This window comes from Falco biarmicus, chromosome 1, assembly GCF_023638135.1.
Source record: "Falco biarmicus isolate bFalBia1 chromosome 1, bFalBia1.pri, whole genome shotgun sequence".
Lineage (NCBI taxonomy): Eukaryota > Metazoa > Chordata > Aves > Falconiformes > Falconidae > Falco > Falco biarmicus.
The window spans coordinates 126,299,628-126,318,703 of NC_079288.1; the positions used below are offsets into that span (position 1 = coordinate 126,299,628).

The 19,076-nt window shown below is 42.2% G+C and overlaps 1 protein-coding gene across 1 annotated transcript; it reads right to left on the reverse strand.

Moving 5' to 3' along the window:
- Positions 1 to 667: 667 nt before the first annotated feature.
- Positions 668 to 19,045, reverse strand: LAP3 (leucine aminopeptidase 3). The gene is made up of 13 exons (XM_056326443.1): positions 18,894 to 19,045; positions 18,221 to 18,336; positions 17,822 to 17,876; positions 15,963 to 16,068; positions 14,687 to 14,846; positions 11,185 to 11,346; positions 10,107 to 10,265; positions 9,219 to 9,343; positions 5,235 to 5,323; positions 3,676 to 3,778; positions 1,918 to 1,997; positions 1,178 to 1,290; positions 668 to 1,068 (listed from the first exon to the last, which is right to left on the reverse strand). Exons 1-13 carry the CDS (start codon positions 19,008 to 19,010, stop codon positions 870 to 872), a joined length of 1,584 nt encoding a protein of 527 aa, XP_056182418.1. The 5' UTR covers positions 19,011 to 19,045; the 3' UTR covers positions 668 to 869.
- Positions 19,046 to 19,076: the final 31 nt, after the last annotated feature.

The window sequence follows — 19,076 nt, forward strand, 5'->3', positions numbered from 1 at the left end:
GTATTTTATACCAGGGGTTGTATTTTACACTGGACAGGTGTAGTGGGTTAACCCTGGTGGTGATTTATTTTGGAAATCCACATGGTATACTTATGTGCAATCCATGTACAGATGCTCATTTTTTAAAAATGCTGTTTTATCAGAAAGGCCTATGTCCCTGTATTTTAGGCTTGGACTTTAGGGCAGAGTACAGCCCAGGTACCTCTTGAACCTGACTGGTCTGAGGAATGTTTTTCTGGTCTGGATTTTTTTTTGTACAGACTTAAAGAATTAGAAAAAAAGTCAAGAAAGTGGGTGTTCAGATCACAAGATATACACCTTGTAAGTTGCCTGCAAGACAAATTAAATTGTACTAATTGCAACAGCTGAGAAAGTCTGATGGCACATAATTTCTACCCTTATACACACCAACAGCTGTCTTAGTTTTTCTAAGGAGAAACGTTAAAAGGGCATTTTTATAAACAACATTGCAGTTACCTTTCATATCACCTACGATTCACCCAAACCCGAGGCACAGCTGTGATCTCCATCTACTGTCAATTCTCTCTCAATCAACACACACACCCACATAAGATTTATTGTCTGCAATAATTATACTTACTTTACATATAAAATAGGAGCTCAGATGTTTTCCATCATCGTATTTTGGTACTAAGTATCTCAATAGTTGAAATAGAGTATTTTTTATTTTAAACTGCATAATATGAGAAGACAAATCTCAAAGGTGAAATATTCTTACCCAAGTAATGATTTATAAAATGCATTCATAGTTCATTGCCATAGTGAAAATACACTTGGGGCATTCATTTACAGAGTACTTTTAAGATTTTTTTTTTTCTTAAGGCAGAGTGGATGATTTTAAGAGTGTTTTATTTGGTATTGTGACTGTCTTGACTTAATCGAGCTGCAAACTCTACTAGTGTTCTTGTAGGCCGCCCTGCCATGCCTTTTCGAAGATAGGGCACCTCATCTTTATTCGACATCACACCAGCTATATCTAAATGAGCCCAGTGAGAGGCAGTCACAAATTCTTTCAGGAATGCAGCTGCTGTGCATGCTCCTCCAGCTCTGTGGGAAGCAGAAAAATTGTATTGTTTCTAAAGCAACACCAACAGCGTGAACATTAAATGAATGCACTGAAAGAAAGGGGCACATAAAGGACACTGGCACACCTTACCTGCTATACTTTCCAACGTTACTCAGATCTGCAAGAGGACAGTCTGTTACTTGTTTTGTGTAATGTTCAAAGAGAGGCATTCTCCAAACCCTGTCTCCTGTCAAAATGCTGGCCTGAAAAAGAAACAGTGATAGTTTTGGCAATTATTTTTTTAAAAACTGCATTTATAAGCCCCACTATCATGCATATTTTTGTTTAGCTTTGATCAGTATAGAAGTCTTCAGCCCAATATAATACTAGGTATTGGGAAATACACTGCAAAACAAAACAGTGAATACTACTTTTTTAGATACTTAAGAGTCAAAAGGCAAAATCTAAAGACTGCGCGTTTTTTCATTTTTTCCCCCCTAACAATACAAATCCTTCCCTGCAGAGACTTCCTTTAGCCATTCCACTTCAGCCACTCACAAGCCTCCCCGAATTTCTGTGTTAAGCAAGATCAATTATCTTTTTAACGTGAACTAATTACCATCAGTAGTTCAGAGCTTATGCATATGCAATAAGTGACCAGAACATGCAGATTTGAGATGATGTGCATGCTGTTTGCTGTATATTAAACCTTACTAAAGAGCTAGTAATTGTCATATTTTCAATTAAATACAGTACTAACACCATTCCTAATCCAATAATATAACTTTTAGATTTGCATAAAGTAACACTTTCAGTAACACACAAACTTCCAGTAACACCTGCTATTACTAAGTTATTACTATAATCTAATAATAATGCAGATGGCCTACTTCATAAAGGTGAGTCCAAAGCCAAGATGAGTTTGTGAACACTCCAGTTGCAGCAGACCCCAACGCAACATCCATGGCACCTACAGATACACACCTTCAAGGTTATACAAAGGCAAAGGTAGACCTGAGCTATTCCTCTGCATCCTGACTCCTCACAGAACTTTCCATCTTTAATTCCCATTATCAATAATTTCTGAAGTCTGCAAAAAATATTTTAGTACACTTGAATTTTTAGAAGTTTAAACATTGTCAAAACATTTAAATAAACTAGCAGGACAAGAATTCATAGACATATTCTGTATTTCATTAAACTAGATTTTCTGTTTTCAGCTTGATGTTTCTTAGCAATATTTCTAATACAATGCATTCAATAATAACTGTGTGTTCTAAAAAAAAAGTGTAAATTATATATTCCATATGGAAACAATAAGAGTGGACTTTTTCAAATTTATAGACCTCTACAATTTTCAAGCTGATACTTCCCCTTTTGTGAATTTCACTTGAATAGGTTTTTGTATAGCTTAATTTACTCAAAGTGGAAAATAATCCTTATCAAAATACTAAACCATGCCTAAACCAGAGTGATTACATATGTGTTTATTTGATGCCATAGAACCGCTTTTCTAATACAGTGAGAATAAAAAACAAAAAAAGAAAGGTAATTTAACAAAGTGGTATGTCAAAGAAATTTCTACAGGAGCTGTCCTTTTTGCTTGGTGCCCAAGCAACCCAAACACAGAATAATCTATAGTGGGAGTAAACTCCTCCTCCTTATCATGCCCTTTATATGGGAATACTTTTATACAGGCCAATGATCTTAAAATCAGTTTCCCTTCTATTTATTGAAATTTTCCTCAGCATTTGAACTGGTAAAACTGATGGAACATAATTTAAAGCACTAGTAGAAAACATACAGAAAGCTAATGATTTTGTTTAGCACATTCATTAAGCAACACAACGGACTCCTGAACTACTCTTCCATGTTTGTTCTCATTTCAGCTAGTCACTTCACCCATGACAGCTTGTTACTGCAGTTCATGAGATGCATACATAAGGCTGCTGTTTTTAAATTTAAAATTATAACCTCATTCATATACAACTGTAGAGATGAAACAATTGAAGCATATTTTATTATGCCTGAAAGCATGCACACTGTGCATAAAATAAGAGATACTTCAGTCAAACTCTTAGGAAGATGATAACGACTCTCCTGTTACCTAGTTTCATGGAGACCTGAGCTAGCTCACATAATGGAGGAACTGGTGCTGGCTAGGTCAGAGCTCAGGCAGTCCAAAAGCCATTCACAAAGAAACTATTTTGGCTCCAGCATGGCCAGTGCCATATGGACTTGGTAGGATTCTTCCATAACCATGCCAGCATCTCTGCATCATTTAGCCCTGGGAGTTGGGAGGGCTTAGCTCAGAAATGGAAGCACTGGGAAGCTCTGCAGAAACGTCTGCAGAAAGTCTGCGTAGTTTTCCTGCTTTTAGGTTCCAGCTCGGCTGGGCTGGCCCAACTTTGTTGACATTGCTGTCCCCTGCATGCCAATACCCTCCCTTAGTCCTATAGACACACTGCAGCTGTATAAGTTATTAGAGCATAAACTGTGCTACCTGTTGTCCTACAACATGTAAAATCATCTCAACTACTTTCAAATTCAGGTTGGCTTTCTAAACAGAGTGCAACTAATCCACAGCCCAATTAATGACAGCAACAAAGAACTGACTTGCAAAGTGAGCTGGGGGGGAGATTGCTTACCTGTTAACGTTGCAGCATTCACAATAGCCCTTGCATTAAAATTGTGGGCATAACAGAGAGCATCAGCTAACAGCAGTCTTCCTTCTGCATCTGTGTTATCTACCTTCAGATGAAAAACCAGTAAAAACAGATTAACTACTCAAAATATCCCTTTCACTGACTTATTTCTTACTTATTATTTTAAATACCTGTCAGGTTATAAATGCACTGCCACAGGCCCTAGGAACTTCAAGTAATAAAAATTTACTCAAAATAAACTACAAAAAAAAAAAGAAAAGAGACAATACTGATATACAGTTATATTTATAAAATAAAATTTGTAGCTGATGTCATCTTTCAGCAATGCAACCTCCTCTACATGCTGGGCCTCTGTACTGCTGACCCCTCAGAAGAGCCTGGAGGCTGGAGATGTGCCCCAGGGGAGTGCAGGGGCTGGTTACCATTCCCAGCAAAGCCCTGGGAATCCCAGGGGCTGGTACTGCGCAAGCACAGTGATCTGGCAAATGGAAACTGCCAAGGAGGAGAGGCTTGCCTTACCAATGTCTACAGATATCTTAAGGGCAAGTGTCAAGAGGCTGGGGTCAGGCTTTTTTCAGCAGTGCCCAGCGACAGGACAAGGGGCAACAGGCACAAACTGCAATGCAGGTAGTTCCATCTGAATGTGAGGAGAAACTTCTTTGAGGGTGACAGAGCACAGAGACAGGCTGCCCAGAGAGGTTGTGGAGTCTCCTTCTCTGGAGACATTCAAAACCTGCCTGGATGGGATTCTGTGCAACCTGTTCTGGGTGAACCTGCTTTAGCAGGGGTTGGACTGGATGATCCCTAGAGGTCCCTTCCAACCCTGACCATTCTGTGATTCTGTGCCACAAAGAAGCACAGATGCAAGCCTGGAAACAGTTCTTTGTTGTACTGCTTTCTCTTTGGATCTTGAAACTTATTCCCTCAAAAAAAAAAAAAAATCCACCAAAAAAACCAAGAGCCTCTTTGCTGCTTTCCCCATTCAGGGAATGCTCATAATGAATTCTGCAAGATTAACTGCATGATGTGCTCTGAGCTACTAGCACTTTCTTGCATATTTCTTCCTGGTGGTGTGATGTGTGCTCGGTCTTTTCCCTCAAAGCAGAGGGTGACTGAACTCAGTTTTGGGACAAGAACCTCAAGGAACTAGAAGGCTCTTACTCCAGATAGCAGGGAAGTGTCCTGAAGGGTCTGCTGGAAGCAATTAATATGCTACTTATTCTGACCAAGAACCTGTATTTATGAGCATTGTAACCACCACTTGTGCTAAAACAAAGACTGTCAAGCACGTTCACTAAATGCTCATACTTTTCAGCTCTTCCTAGCAATTTATAAAACACGTCTAATCTCTCCAGTCTATATTTCAAAGAATCTTATGATAGCAATTTCTAATTAACAGGCTTACGTATTTTTAAACTGCATTTGCACTGCTTATCTTTTTAAAGGGTCTTTTCAAACATGTATTCTGACTGCAGTCTTATAACTTGGTTGATTAAACCAATTAACTGAAAGTAATCAAAATCCAGGTTTCACAGGCATACCTGTATTGTTTTTCCATTCTTGGCTCTAACTACATCCCCAGGCTTGTTTGCCTTGCCACTGGGCATATTTTCACAGAGGGGTGCCAAACCTCAGAGAAAAAAAGTGCATTATTAGTTTCTTTCTCAGAGAAGGTGTAGAAACAATACTGAAAAGAAAAAACAAACACCTCTCTAAGAAAACAGTACTATTCTCATCTTCAATTTATGCTGAAAATCCAACACGGTCACTGAAAGATACATGGTCCAATTTTCAATCAGGAAAATTCCTCTGCATGTTGTACCACCACATTCTCCCACCGACACCATTTTAGGCTTTTACCATTTACCACTGCGATTTAATTCTACTTTATGCCCAGACAACTGAGATCAGAGAAGCAACAAACATTATCCTTATGTCTGCCATATATGAATAATTAGTCACATGTAAAGGGATTTCTTTCTTTCTGAAGATAAAAACTTCTCAAATTAACACTCTGAGCCAGTCAAGCTCTGCTCATTGTGAACATTGTTTAATGTCAAGAGGGGTCCAAGGACTTGCCATAAGACTCCAACCATAAGAAGATCAAATAGAGATGAGCAAAAAACCAAAGAGGGTCAGTGTTAAAACTCTAACTATGAATGGGATAATAGGGTGAAAGGCACTCCACCATTCCTAGGAAAAAACTGCTCCTGGCACGTGGAATAAACTAACTGTGGACTACCTCTTTTCAGTAGAATTATGTACACAGACTTTTGCTCCAGATTTTGCCCTTCCCATCCCGTACTTGTTCAGTCAGGAATGTAGTGCGGCTGTGTGTTTCACTGCCCTCCACCGGCTGAAGCGTATTAGTGACTACAGTACTAGTTTCCTGGAAGTCAAGGTTCTCAAACATGAAACTTATCCTAGAAAAGCTCAAACACAAGAAGGAAGTTTATGGGATGTGGGAAAAGGGACAGGCCGCTCGGGAGAAATACAGGGACATGATCAGAATGTGCAGGGAGATGACACAAAGGCTAAGGTCCATTTGGATTTAAGTCTGACAAGAGATGTCAAGGACAAGAATGGCTTCTTCCAACGTCAGTTGCAAAAGGATGATGAGGGAAAAAGAGGGACTGCTTCTGAACAAGAGGTGGGTGCCCTGGTGATGAAGGATACAGGGAAGGCAGAGTTACTGAACGCCTTCTTTGCTTCAGTCTTCACTGCCCAGGCCACCCAGGCCCTGAAGGCAAGAGAGAAAGTCTGGAGAAAGAAAAACTTTCTCTCGGTGGAGGAAGATCATTTAAGCCAACTTGACACCCAAAAATCTATGGGCCCTGACGGGATGCACCCTGGGGGTGCTGAAGGAGCTGACAGATGTTACTACGAAGCCACTCTCCATCATCTTTGAAAGGTCATGAAGAACAGGAGAGGTGCCTGAGGACTGAAGAAAAGCCAATGTCACTCCAGTCTGTTACAAGGGCATGAAGGAAGACCCAGGAAAGTACAGACTGGTCAGCCTCACCTCCATCCCTGGACAGGTGATGGAACAGCTCATCCTGGATGCCATCTCTAAGCATGTGGAGGAAAATAAGGTTATCAGGAGTAGTCAACATGGCTTCACCAAGGGGAAATCATGCCTGATGAATAGCCTTCTATGATGGAATGACTGGCTCAGTAGACAGGGGAGAGCAGTGGATGTTGTCTGCCTTGACCTCAGCAAGGCTTTAGACACTCTCCCACAACACCCTCACAGGTAAGCTCAGGCAGTGCGGGTTAGGTGTGTGGACAGCGAGGTGGATCGAGAACTGGCTGAATGGCAGAGCTCAGAGGGTTGTGGTCAATGGCGCAGAGTCCAGCTGGAGGCCTGTAGCTCGAGCAGTGTTCCCCAGGGTCAGTACTGGGTCCAGTCCTGTTCAACGTATCCATCAGTGACCTGGGTGACGGGACAGAGCGTACCCTCAGCAAGTTTGCTGGCGACACAAAACTGGGAGCAGTGGCTGACACACCAGGAGGCTGCGCTGCCGTTCAGCGAGACCTGGATGGGCTGGAGAGCTGGGTGGAGGGGGTCCTAGTGGAGATCCACAAAGGCCAGCGTAAGGTCCTGCACCAAGGGAGGAGTAACCCCATGCGCCAGTACAGCCTGGGGCTGACCTGCTGGGAGGCAGCTCTGCGAAGAAGGACCTGGGAGTGCTGGTGGGCAGCAAGTTGCCCATGAGCCAGCAGTGTGCCCTGGTGGCCAGGAAGGCCAGTGGGATCCTGGGGCGCATTAGGAGGAGCGTGGCCAGCAGGTGCAGGGAGGTGATCCTGCCCCTCTGCTCTGCCCTGGTGAGGCCGCACCTGCAGTGCTGTGTCCAGCGCTGGGCTCCCCAGTTCAAGAGAGAGACAGGGAACTACTGGAGAGGGTCCAGCAGAGGGCTATGAAGGTGATGAGGGGACTGGAGCATCCCCCTTGTGAGGAAAGGCTGAGAGAGCTGGGCCTGTTTAGCCAGAAGAGCAGCCGGAGGGGATCTTACCAACGTCTACAGATGTTTCAAGGGCAAGTGTCAAGAGGCTGGGGCCAGGCTCTTTTCAGCAGTGCCCAGCAACAGGACAAGGGGCAGCAGGCACAAACTGTAACACAAGAAGTTCCATTAGAATGTGAGGAGAAACTTCTTTGAGGGTGACAGAGCACAGAGACAGGCTGCCCAGAGAGGCTGTGGAGTCTCCTTCTCTGGAGACATTCAAAACCCACCTGGATGGGATTCTGTGCAACCTGTTCTGGGTGAACCTGCTTTAGCAGGGGTTGGACTGGATGATCCCCAGAGGTCCCTTCCAACCCTGACCATTCTGTGAGTGGATTATGTATCATTGCCAACTGGTGTGGCCATGGTTCTTGAATCAGCTTATTTAATTCTAGGTGTGCATCATTTTTGCAGAAAAAAAATAAGCACTGCTTGTACTTAAAAATAGTATCAGCAGCAGATTGGGTTTGTTTTAGATTCCTGCAGAGATATTCACCTACAGAAACAAGAGCTGATCCCTCTTCCTGTTCAGCTGTGGCAAACACAGAGTCAGTTAAGCTAACTCCTCATTTTTAATTGCTTTTACAGATATCCGTATTCCTCCTTATTATGATCAGGACTTAAAACTTCAGTAAGTTTTTTGTCAAGTTTGCTAACAATCATTTCTCTTCTGTAATCTAAAAATCATGCCTTCAGAATTTTAATACTGTGTTGCAGTATTTTATTCAAGCAAAGCTAATAGGTTTTTGATAAGCAAGTAAAAACGGAAGAGAGGCTGAGCAAGGGAGTAAGAAAAGTAGCTCTGCAAGAGGCTATCACAATTCTATATGACTGTCCTGGTTTCAGCTAGGATAGGGTTAATTTTCTTCTTAGTAGCTGGTGCAGCACTGTATTTTGGACAATGTTGACAACACAGATGTTTTTAGTTGTTGCTTGGTGACGTTTATACTAAGTCAAGAACTTTTCAGTGTCTCAGGCCTTCCCATCGAGAAGACTGGAGAGGCACAAAAACCTGAGAGGGGACACAGCCAGGACAGCTGACCCAAACTGGCCAAAGGGATATTCATACCATAGGACATGCTCAGTATGTAAACTGGGGGGAGCTGGCCAGGACCAGCAAATTGCTGCTCAGGGACTAGCTGGACACCGGTCAGTGAGTGATGAGCAACTGTATTCTGCATCACTTGTTTTCTTTTCTCCCTTCCCTTTGGATTTTATTCCTCTTTTCTTCTCCCTCTTTCTCATTATAATAGTTACTATTAATACAGCTTGGGGTTTTTCCTCCTATTTTAATTATTAACTTGTTATTATCTCAACCCTCAAGTTTCACATTTGTTTCAGGTTCTCCTCCCCATCCCTCCAGGTAGGGGTGCAGGGAGCAAGCAAGTGCCTATGTGGTATTTAAGTTTCTGGCTGGAGCTGAACCATGACAATGACCGTTACCACTACTGAAACTAGAAAATTACTGTCTAAACAAGACCTTGTAAAACTAAGATTTTTGGCTTCTCACAGAAACACACTTACCGATTATATTAAGAGGTAGATTTAAAGCTGCTGCTGTCACAATGGCTGAACAGATAGTTGCTGCGCCTCCCATATCTGCTCTCATCGCATCCATACCAGATGATGGCTTCAGTGAAATGCCACCACTGGAACAAACAGCACAAGTATCATCCAATATGCAGAAGTTCTATGTTGCATACGTTGATAATATACTGTCCATCAGTATGTTTTAGCACCAAGTATCAGTAAATGCTAGATTGGTGTTTTCAAATATCCCTGCAACACCCTAGTAAACACACTGAAAGCAACGTATCTGGGTTTTCATTTCAGATAGAATGTTCCCGAGTTACTTTCTCATAATTAGGACACCATTTAAAAAAAACAAAACCAAAAACCACACACAGGTAATCTGCAGCAGACTAACTCAACGGTCTTTGTAGTAACATAAGAACACAAAACACTTGGTAAAGTCAGCATATGGAAGCGGAACAGACTGATAAATTCTTCAGTAGTTACGTGACATAAAAAAGAGTTAGAAGGAACTGCTGCAAAGAATTAACTATTTTCTGTTAAGTATGATCTAGATGTTCAATGACAGACTGCAATTCTAAACATGTAAATTCTTTTATCTAGAGCTTTGCTCAGGCCAAAAAAGAAGAAACAGCACATTGTTTTCTTTCCCCCTGAATTTGCATTTTCCCCTTACAAGACAAGGGAATATCAATTCCTACTTTGTCCATTCACATTTGTCTTATCCCCCGGAAAAGCAGCACAATCTACTATACAAGGCAAGTTCGCTGGAATGGCATTTGAAGACATGGTGAGCAAAGAAAAAGCATCTCCTCATTGAACATGAATAGCTGGAAGGCATGTTACCCCCTCTAGTCACTAAAATATCAGCATACATACCTGTCAAATGTAACTCCTTTTCCTACAAATACCAATGGGGAGTCATTTGTGTTAGCACCCCCTAAATAGTGAATCTCCAAAAAGATGGGAGGTTCAGCAGAACCCTTAGCTACACTCAGGAATGCTCCCATCTGATGTGTTGCTATCCAAGACTCTGGTCTGGAACAGAAAAAAAGATTTTGTTTTTATTTTTTTTTACTTAAGACACTTTGACCAAAATGATTTTGTTTGTTTTTAAGAGATCACAACTCCTGAAGGTTTGTACACAAACTTAATTTGATTTTATTAGTTATTGTCATTTAAATGCAAATTTATTACTTTGTGAAACAGAAAAATACTTCCTTAAAGTTGCTGCTTGTTTTTTGTTTTGCCTTAAGAAAAACAACAAAACAGCTTGTCTACATTTTCTATATCAGAAACATTAAACTTTCACTTGCCCATGAAACCGTAGTGTCTGAAGGCATATTAAGCAACAATTTTGCAGGTTACAGCTTAGCTTTCTGCTATCAGGATGGTTAACTATAGACAAAGTTGATTTCCCTCATTCTTTTGCTTTTCAACAACAGTCCCCTTGCACAACCAGTTAGCCCAATTCCACCAAAGAGCAGTGATTAGAAATTCAGAAGCATTAGCTGGGCAAACTGAACCGCAAGGGCTTTTATGGCTCCATCTCAATGTTTTTGAAAGCTAAAAAAATCCCAACAATAACATCAATAAGAAGAGGATGCTTAATTACCACATCCAAACAAAAAAACCCACTTGGGAAGAAAACAAAAGGTATTAGAAAAAAGGTACCTGGTATTTGTCCTTTATTCACAGAGTCTTTATCAGGCTTCCCTTCACAGCACATGTGTTAATTAAGCAGTAATTGACTGTATGACTAGCTGACAGTTAATCATTTTACTGTGTCACAGGCTGAGAGGAGCTTGCAATCTAGGCACCGCTCCATACTTTTTTGCCAAACACTTCCCCTGCTTTTGCTGTTTGAAATGGCAAAGCGAAAATGACAGCCCACTGCAGACAGGATTAACCCGGAAGGTACCTTACCCTACAGAGGAATCATTTCAACAGAATTTACCTTATATGGACCTTCACATTGCTGAAACTTCTAAGCTTCTGTTCAATTTGTTCGGCAAATTTGATTGGAGTTATATAATTAGCTGGAGCCTCCATAAGGTACCGAGCGAGGTTCTGACCCTCAGCGTAGATAACACCTTTTTGCCAGGCTTCACTTTCAGCACTAAACAACACCATACAATAATCAGGATCATAAATGTTTACAAAAGTAAGATGTTGTCAGTATCCATCTGTCCTCTCCTGTTTGAAAATGCAGTATCATTAATTTGGGGCAATTAAGAATGTCATAGCAATCTTACTACAATTAATTTAGTATGAGATCCAGGGTGCATCTAATATAGTAGCTCATCTCTGGTTCTAGTCAGTGTTAAATGCTTCACAGAAAGCTAGAGGAATCCTAGAGCAGACAGACGTAAAATTATCTAATACATTAGGTCTTGTCCTAAGCCTTAAGAGTCAGAGATTGTCTTAAATCCTCAAGCAAAAGGTTTAATATCCCTTCCAAAATTTATCATCACATTAATTATAACAGCTCTGAAAGTTTTTATTTATCATATAAAGCCTCCAATTCTGTTTTTCACTTTACTGAAATATGATTGTGATGCAAGAGTGGAATTGGTATCTCATTTCACAGTGCACTCAAGGCATTTCGCTAACAAATGACAGAGCAATATTTGAAGAGCTGCCTGCACAGGAAATGAAGAAGTCTCTCTGGTTACTTTGCAACACTACCAATACAAAACCTTTCACTTCACTGAGACAGAACTGGAAGACTTATTTGCTTTAAAAGATATCACAAAACAGGGCATTAAACTCATAAGGATTCTGCCTCTCAAAAGAGCAACACAGTGAAGGAGAAATCCAGGAGAAACACAGAAACATTGCGTGGATACGGAGGGATGGAATTAAAAAACCAAATCTCAGCTGACACTCAAGCTGCAAGTAGCAGCGTAGGCAACAAGAGAACTTCAACAGGTACATCATCAGCAAAAGGAAGGTCAGGAATAATGCTGCCTGCCCCATTTAGCAAGGGAACAATCTAGTGAAGACTGAAGTTCTCAGTGCTTGCTTTGCATCAGTCTTAATAATTAACCTCTGCTTCCAGATTCCCCAGTTCTTTGTGCTTAGTAGCAGAGTTTAGGGAAGAAAGGTACACCCACAGCAAAGGAAGCTAGATTTAGGACTGCGTAATGAAGCTGGGCACGTACAGGTCCCCAGCAGCAGGCAGGATATATGTGTGAGTGCTGGGGGAGCTGGCTGGCGTCACTGCAAGCCTAGCGCCTCTCTGTTCGAAAGGTACTCGAATGTGGTCCCTGTTGACTGAAAAAGGACAAAGCCCCATATTTAAGAACGGCAAGGAGGATATAGGGAACTACAAGCCAGTTATCCTAGACTAATCCCCTAAAAGTTTATGGAGAAAGTAATCTTGGAAGCCATTTCCAGGTACATAAAGGCCAAGGCGTTCACTGGGAACAGTCATAATAGATTTATTTGGGGCAAATCATGCCTGACCAACTTGAATGACTTTTATGATGAGAGGGTTGGCACAGAGGACCACAGTGGATATCATTCTTGATGGATGCCATAGCTTGGCTTTAGTAAGGTTTTTACATAGAATCATTGAGAAATCATGAACTGGAGGGGTAGAGACTATAAAATGGGTGAAAAACTGGAAGAACTGTTGGGCTCAGAAGACAGCGAACAGCTGAATGATCTTGCTGGCAGTTAGTTATGCAGTGTTCCTCAAGGGTTGGTATTGAGGCTGATACCTTCATCAGCAACTTGGACAATGAAATGTATCCTCAGAAATTTATGGACAGCATCACATTGCGGGGAGCAGCTGAAACAGGGAGTGTAGGGCCACCATTCATAGGGGCCTTGACAGGCTGCAGGAACGCACCAAGGGGAAGTTTAACGAAGACTGGCTTAAAGTTGTACGTGGGACAGAACAGCTCTATGCAACAGTCAGGCTGGACACCTGACTAGGCAGAAAGCAATGTTGCAGAAAAGAACCTGGGGATCCTGGTGGCCAAGCTGAACAGGAGTAAGCAGTGCATTACTGTGGAGACAAAGGCCAGCTGAGCTGGATTAGAGCATAGCCAGTGTTATTTACCTCCATTTGTGAGACTGCATCTACCTACATCCACTTTAAACTTCCTGAATACAAAACCAATACTGATCTACTGGAGAAAGTCCAAAGGAGGGCCCCTAAGAGGGGTAGGGAGCTGGAGCACATGGCTATGAGGACGAGCTAAGAGAATTGGGTTTGTTTCACCTAGAGAAGAAAAATTTAGTAAAGATCTAATCGTAGTCTTTCCTTTACCCTTAGATAGGGTTTATAAAGAAGATGAAGACAGATGCATCTTGGAATTGCACAGTAAAAGGGTAGGAGACAATAGTCTCAAGATTCAACAAGGCAAACTGCAAAAGGACATTAAAAAAAAAAAATCACCATTATTGTTGTTAAGCCCTAGAACAGATGGGTCAGTGAGGTTGTGGAATTTCCATCTCAGGAAATATTCAAAACTGGACTAGACAAAAGGCCTGAGTGAGCTTTAAAGTTGTACGTTAACTTCCAGGTTATCCCTAATCCAAGCTGGGGCTTGACTAAATGACCTCCAGAGGTCCTTTCCAACCTAAATTATTATATACAAGAATTATGTCTAGTGTCATAAGTGGTAACTGGACCACCTATGTTTTCAGGAAATGTTTGTTTACTATAAATGTGATCAGCTCCCAAACTACCTGCTGTATCATAAATGGGAAAAGCATTGCATGTAGCTTATCAAGACATGCTTAAGCTGAGAGGTTTTTATTCTATTTCACTAACTTCCTCACAAATAACTTGTTCCTGTATAAAGTACACACAGGAAACAACTCTCCTCTGCATGACAAAATATCCTATAGGGAAGGTCCAAAGTCCATTCTTGATAATTGTTCTGGAACCAAAAGCTCCAATACAACTTTCTATTCTCAAGTAACAGTGATACCCATTTAAAGGCCAGAAGCAGCCAAGCTTCTCTTCTTGCATTATACTCTGTGAAAGAAAATACAACAAATGAACTATGTAAAATATATCCTTCGTGGCATGGTCTGGTGTCAGTTCGCATTTCCTAGTTCTCAAATGGATTTATTCATTTATGGAGTCTAAAATACTTCTGCTCCATGGTTTTGGCATGCAATACCAACAGAGGTCCTTTTATGTCACAACTATGCTTCAAGTAATTTTTTACTTTTTTTTTTATTCTGGCCCTTCTTTTCTATGAAGCAACTTTTATTTACCTTGACCTCAGAACACTAAGGAAACATATGAAACAAACAGGGTAAGTATACTTGAGATGTAAAATACTTCAGGAAATTCCTCCTACTCATTAGAATTAAGACAGATATTGCTGCTAGCCCTGTTCTTTCCATTTTACATTGTTCTCATGTACAAGCATGCACACAGTTTTATAAATAAACAAAGCGATAAATAAATAGGCAAGCTTTCCTTTTGCCATTACCTTCCATGAAGCTGAGGAGTAACTACAAGTTTCTTTTTTTGCTTCAGCTCATTATATTCATGCAATCCAAGGACAGAGCCTTCTGCAGCTGCCTGAGCATCTCCACAGGGGTCTACTTCAACACAAGGGATCTCCAGATCCTGGATGTGTCTACAGCCAGCTGAAAAACACAGTACAGGAGGCAGAGTATTGCACAGAACAGCAAAACGGGCATCTGAGGCGATCAATATGACATTTGAAGGAAAAAAGAATAAACAAAGTCAGATATCTTCAGTTTAAAATAAATCAATTAAGAAGATCATGCAGTAGAGTAATTAGAAATGCTAATGACCATATACTGACAAATTTTAACTAAAAATACCACTTGACAAATGGTAATGATGAAGACACTTCAAAATAAAAATCTAAGTCCACAGTTGTTCCAGTTCCTTGAAGCTTACTCTATAGCAAAGAGAAGCTCTATTATTCTGGAGTGCTATGGATTATGACTACCTATAGTCATATCTATGACTATCAGAAATGTACTGTAATTTAGTTATTTGCTAGTAATAGATGACTGCTGTTTTCTTCCAAATTAGTTTATACACATTTTTATAAACAAAATAATATATTCCATACATTCTTTTTTGTACCTAAATAACAATGTTTTGGCAGCTGGTGAGACAACATGGGCTGGCACCTTCAACATACAGCTGTCATACATGGTGACTGACCTCCAGTCTCAGATTATAAACTGCGCAGTGAGAATTCTTTTTATTCTTGTTTTATACATGCTTAGGTGCAGCAGTCATCCTTGATTAAGACGGAGGCCTCCTCTGCCTACCACAGATAACATACCAAACCATACTACTAAGATGCTGTGAAAGTTAAAAGTTTACAACACAAATATTTCAGTTACAAACTAAGTGGCAAAACTAAATATGTACATCCTTAAGCACAGCATGAGCATAATGTGAATTGGTGACGCTCTCAGACTTCAAAGTAGCAGTAATTAAACAAGTGCCCTTTCAATATCACACTGTTTAGGAAAGTTATTTAATATAAATAACTGCAATTACCTGCCTGCAGATTGATTTACATGCCCTGTAACTCCTTCCTTGTTAAGGAAAAACTTACATAAATATCGGTGACAAGTAAACGATTTACCAAACTGTACAATACATTTTGCATTCCAAAACAAAACCACATCTAGACTCACTCTTGAAAAACAGAACATGCTGCACCACTGCAATACATTTATATACAAAATGCTTAAGAAACTTTAAAAATAGTTAACCTGCAACAGCTGCACGAATATTTTCTTTGCCTTCATCCCAGTTTTCTTGGTCATTTACTCCAGCATTCTTCTTACCCAAGCCAACTACAACCACACTCGGAAAGTCCTAGAAGCCGACACACAAATGGATTCACTTTCCTCACTGTTACAGCCACAGCAGTTATTAAAAAAAGCCCTTACTTTCCAAATCAAACCAAGGGCAGCATCAAAATAACATTCAGTACTTTCTCTGTTACACACATTTCTTCACGAGAAGTGCCAGTATGGTGCCACTGTCTTGCACTCCCAGTTACTTGCTATGGGTGTGCAACCAGCTGTTCTGTTGTCCAGTTAATAGTCAATTACATGTATGTTAGCAGATAGGGCTTTACGCTCAACACATAGCAAGCTTGATACTTCTAAGAGCTAGTCTCAGAGTCCGTTGAAAGCAGATCCAGCTTTCCAGCTGCAACAAATGCCACCACTCAGCTGGAGAAGTGTAATCTTTTTTGGCACAGTTGGAGGAAATAAAATCACTTCAAAGGCTGAGTCTTTGAAAGCATGATTTGCCAGGTAACAAACCAAAGCTGCCCAGTGGTACACAGCTCCAGAAGTCAGGAAAGCAATGTGGCACAGACTACAGATTACTAAATGCTTGCTTTATAAGCTGCAAGCAGAAGGCGAAAAGGAAGAAATACTGAAGATTAAAGGAGCCTTTTAAGAATGAAGTCAGTTTTGGATAAAACTCAAGGTTATATATATGAACAGATTTCCCACAGCTCTGAAGAAAAATGAAATTACTCTCAGCCTTTACCCTTCCATCACAAACTGCAGCTCTGTCAGATTCTAACAATCAGCTTTCAAACTGCTACACCACAGTAAAGTCTTTTAGTCCACAAGATGCTGAAAGCAGTGTTAGCCCTCCAGAAGATCAATGCCTCAATATTTTTTTAGTTATCTTTATTTTTACACACTTAGATGAGTATGTAAGGCCAAATGCTACTGCCCTCTCCTGCGGAGATTTGCTGCTCAGTTCAGAGGCCATCCTGTATGCACAAATGGGGTAACAGGACCTTCACAGGACTCAACTTCCATGAAATTTCCAAGAATCTTTCTGCTGAGTCCAGTATCGCATGTCTGGGGTCTCCACACAGGAATTTATACATGGTAGGCAATACTCACTACAAACTGATACATTTAAAATCCTTTAAATACTCCTAATGTAAGATTTGGTTACTTAGACAGGGACACCTAGTGTCATATGACATGTCTTCCTAGCCTCTAGCTATTGCTCCAGAGAGGCACAGATCATACTATTTGCCAACTCCACGTAGGTGCATTAGATGCATTACAGCTTCTCAAACCACCAAAAGTCTAACCTGAAGCAGATGAATCCCCACCTCATACCCTTGTGATGTATCATGTCTGTGCAGACAGAAGTCCTGCTTTCTGACGAAAGCCTATGACAGGGCTGCCTTGTGTTAGAACCGTCATGTCTGGAAGGTCTTTCTGCACCTCGGTGCACACTTCTGCGCTCACTCCCCCTGAACACAGGGGGAACAGTAGAAGCCTGATCCAAAACTGTTGTGCTTCAGCTCATTGAGTAAGCTGTTACTCAGAGTACACCACCTTTAAAACAGGCTTGTTTACTACATTTTCTCACTTTGCAGCACAGCGGAGATTACAGCATCATGCAAAGACATGCAAACATGGGGAGTGCAGAACAGGAGGTCTGAGTAAGAACCACATCTTTTGTTGGCAGGGGGGGTGGGAAGAGAAGAGCATTTATACAAGCACATCAGTACACTCAGCTTGAGGTAAGATACAAGGGCAAGCCTCACACACTAATCAATATGCACACAAAAATCCAAAGTTCATACCTGATGCAAACCATGGAATACGCGTGTTTTGCCTTTCTTCAAAGGTGGCCCACATCTAGGACACAAAAAGATTATTCCAACAAAGAAGTCCTTACTAGTGATAAATCTTACAGTACTACATTCACTCCACAACCACGCAGTGCTCCTCAACACTACTGGGACGCTTGGCTCAGTGCGACTCACAGCATGGGCAGTCCCCACGGACAGCTGGCATGTTTCCTCAGTACTTGGTTTTCCCACAGAAGCTCCCCTCCCTCCAGACTGCTTGGCCTGGCAAACACCAGCCTGAGAAGTGGTATGGATACAAATACTAATATTGATTAAAAAAAACCCCACACACCATTCTTACTGGTGTTTATAGGTACTTTTACCCATTTCAGAAGCTTATCAGACACTTACACAGCCAGAAGTTCTCTCAGCTTTCCAGACACAAGTCTGTCAAAAGCATCACCTGCACTAGTGAACTGGGCAGGACCTTCATCCTTTTCACTTGAGTAGATTCCCAGAACAAGACCCTAAAAAAGGGATGCATGTTAATGTAAACAACGTGAAGTTTAGTTTGTGTATTCATCTAACACAATGCACTGAGTAACGCTTTAGTAAACCAGGATAAACTACTACAACTACTTTTAATTGTGACAAAGAAATTACATACAGTATAACTGAACTGTTGTCATTTGCCTAACAAGCAGAGACAAAATCTCCTTCACTCTGCAATTTCCAGTACAGAAGAGGTTCTTCCCCCCTTCCTCCGCCCCATGCGGATCTTCCGAGGGCCACAGGGCCGGGCACCGCTCCCGACAAAGCCCACAGGCAGCCGGCGAGGGGCCGGGGCAGGAGAGCGGCCCGTCCCCGGCCGGGGCTTCTCCGGGGCGCAGCCCCGCCACAGGCACGGCGCCCGCCGACGCCCTCCCAGCCGCAGCCGCAGCCCGGAACCGGGGGGCACACGGCGACCCCCAGCCGGGCGTCGGGCGCGCTCGGCCGCGGCACCCAGCAGGAGGAAGGGACCCCCGCCCCCCCGCACCCCGCGGGACGCGCCCGCCGCCTCGGCTCACCCCGGCCGCCCCCTCACCTTCCCGCCGGCGCCGTGGCCCCGCGCCGCGCGCTCCCGCAGCGGGGCACCGCAGGCCAGGGGCAGCTGCCGGCTGAGGCAGCGCGCGCCCAGCCCCCGCGCCCAGGGCAGCAGCATGGCCGCGCGGCGGGCGGGCGGGCGCGCCCATGACCTCATCAGCCGGCGCGGCGCGGGGCGGGGCGG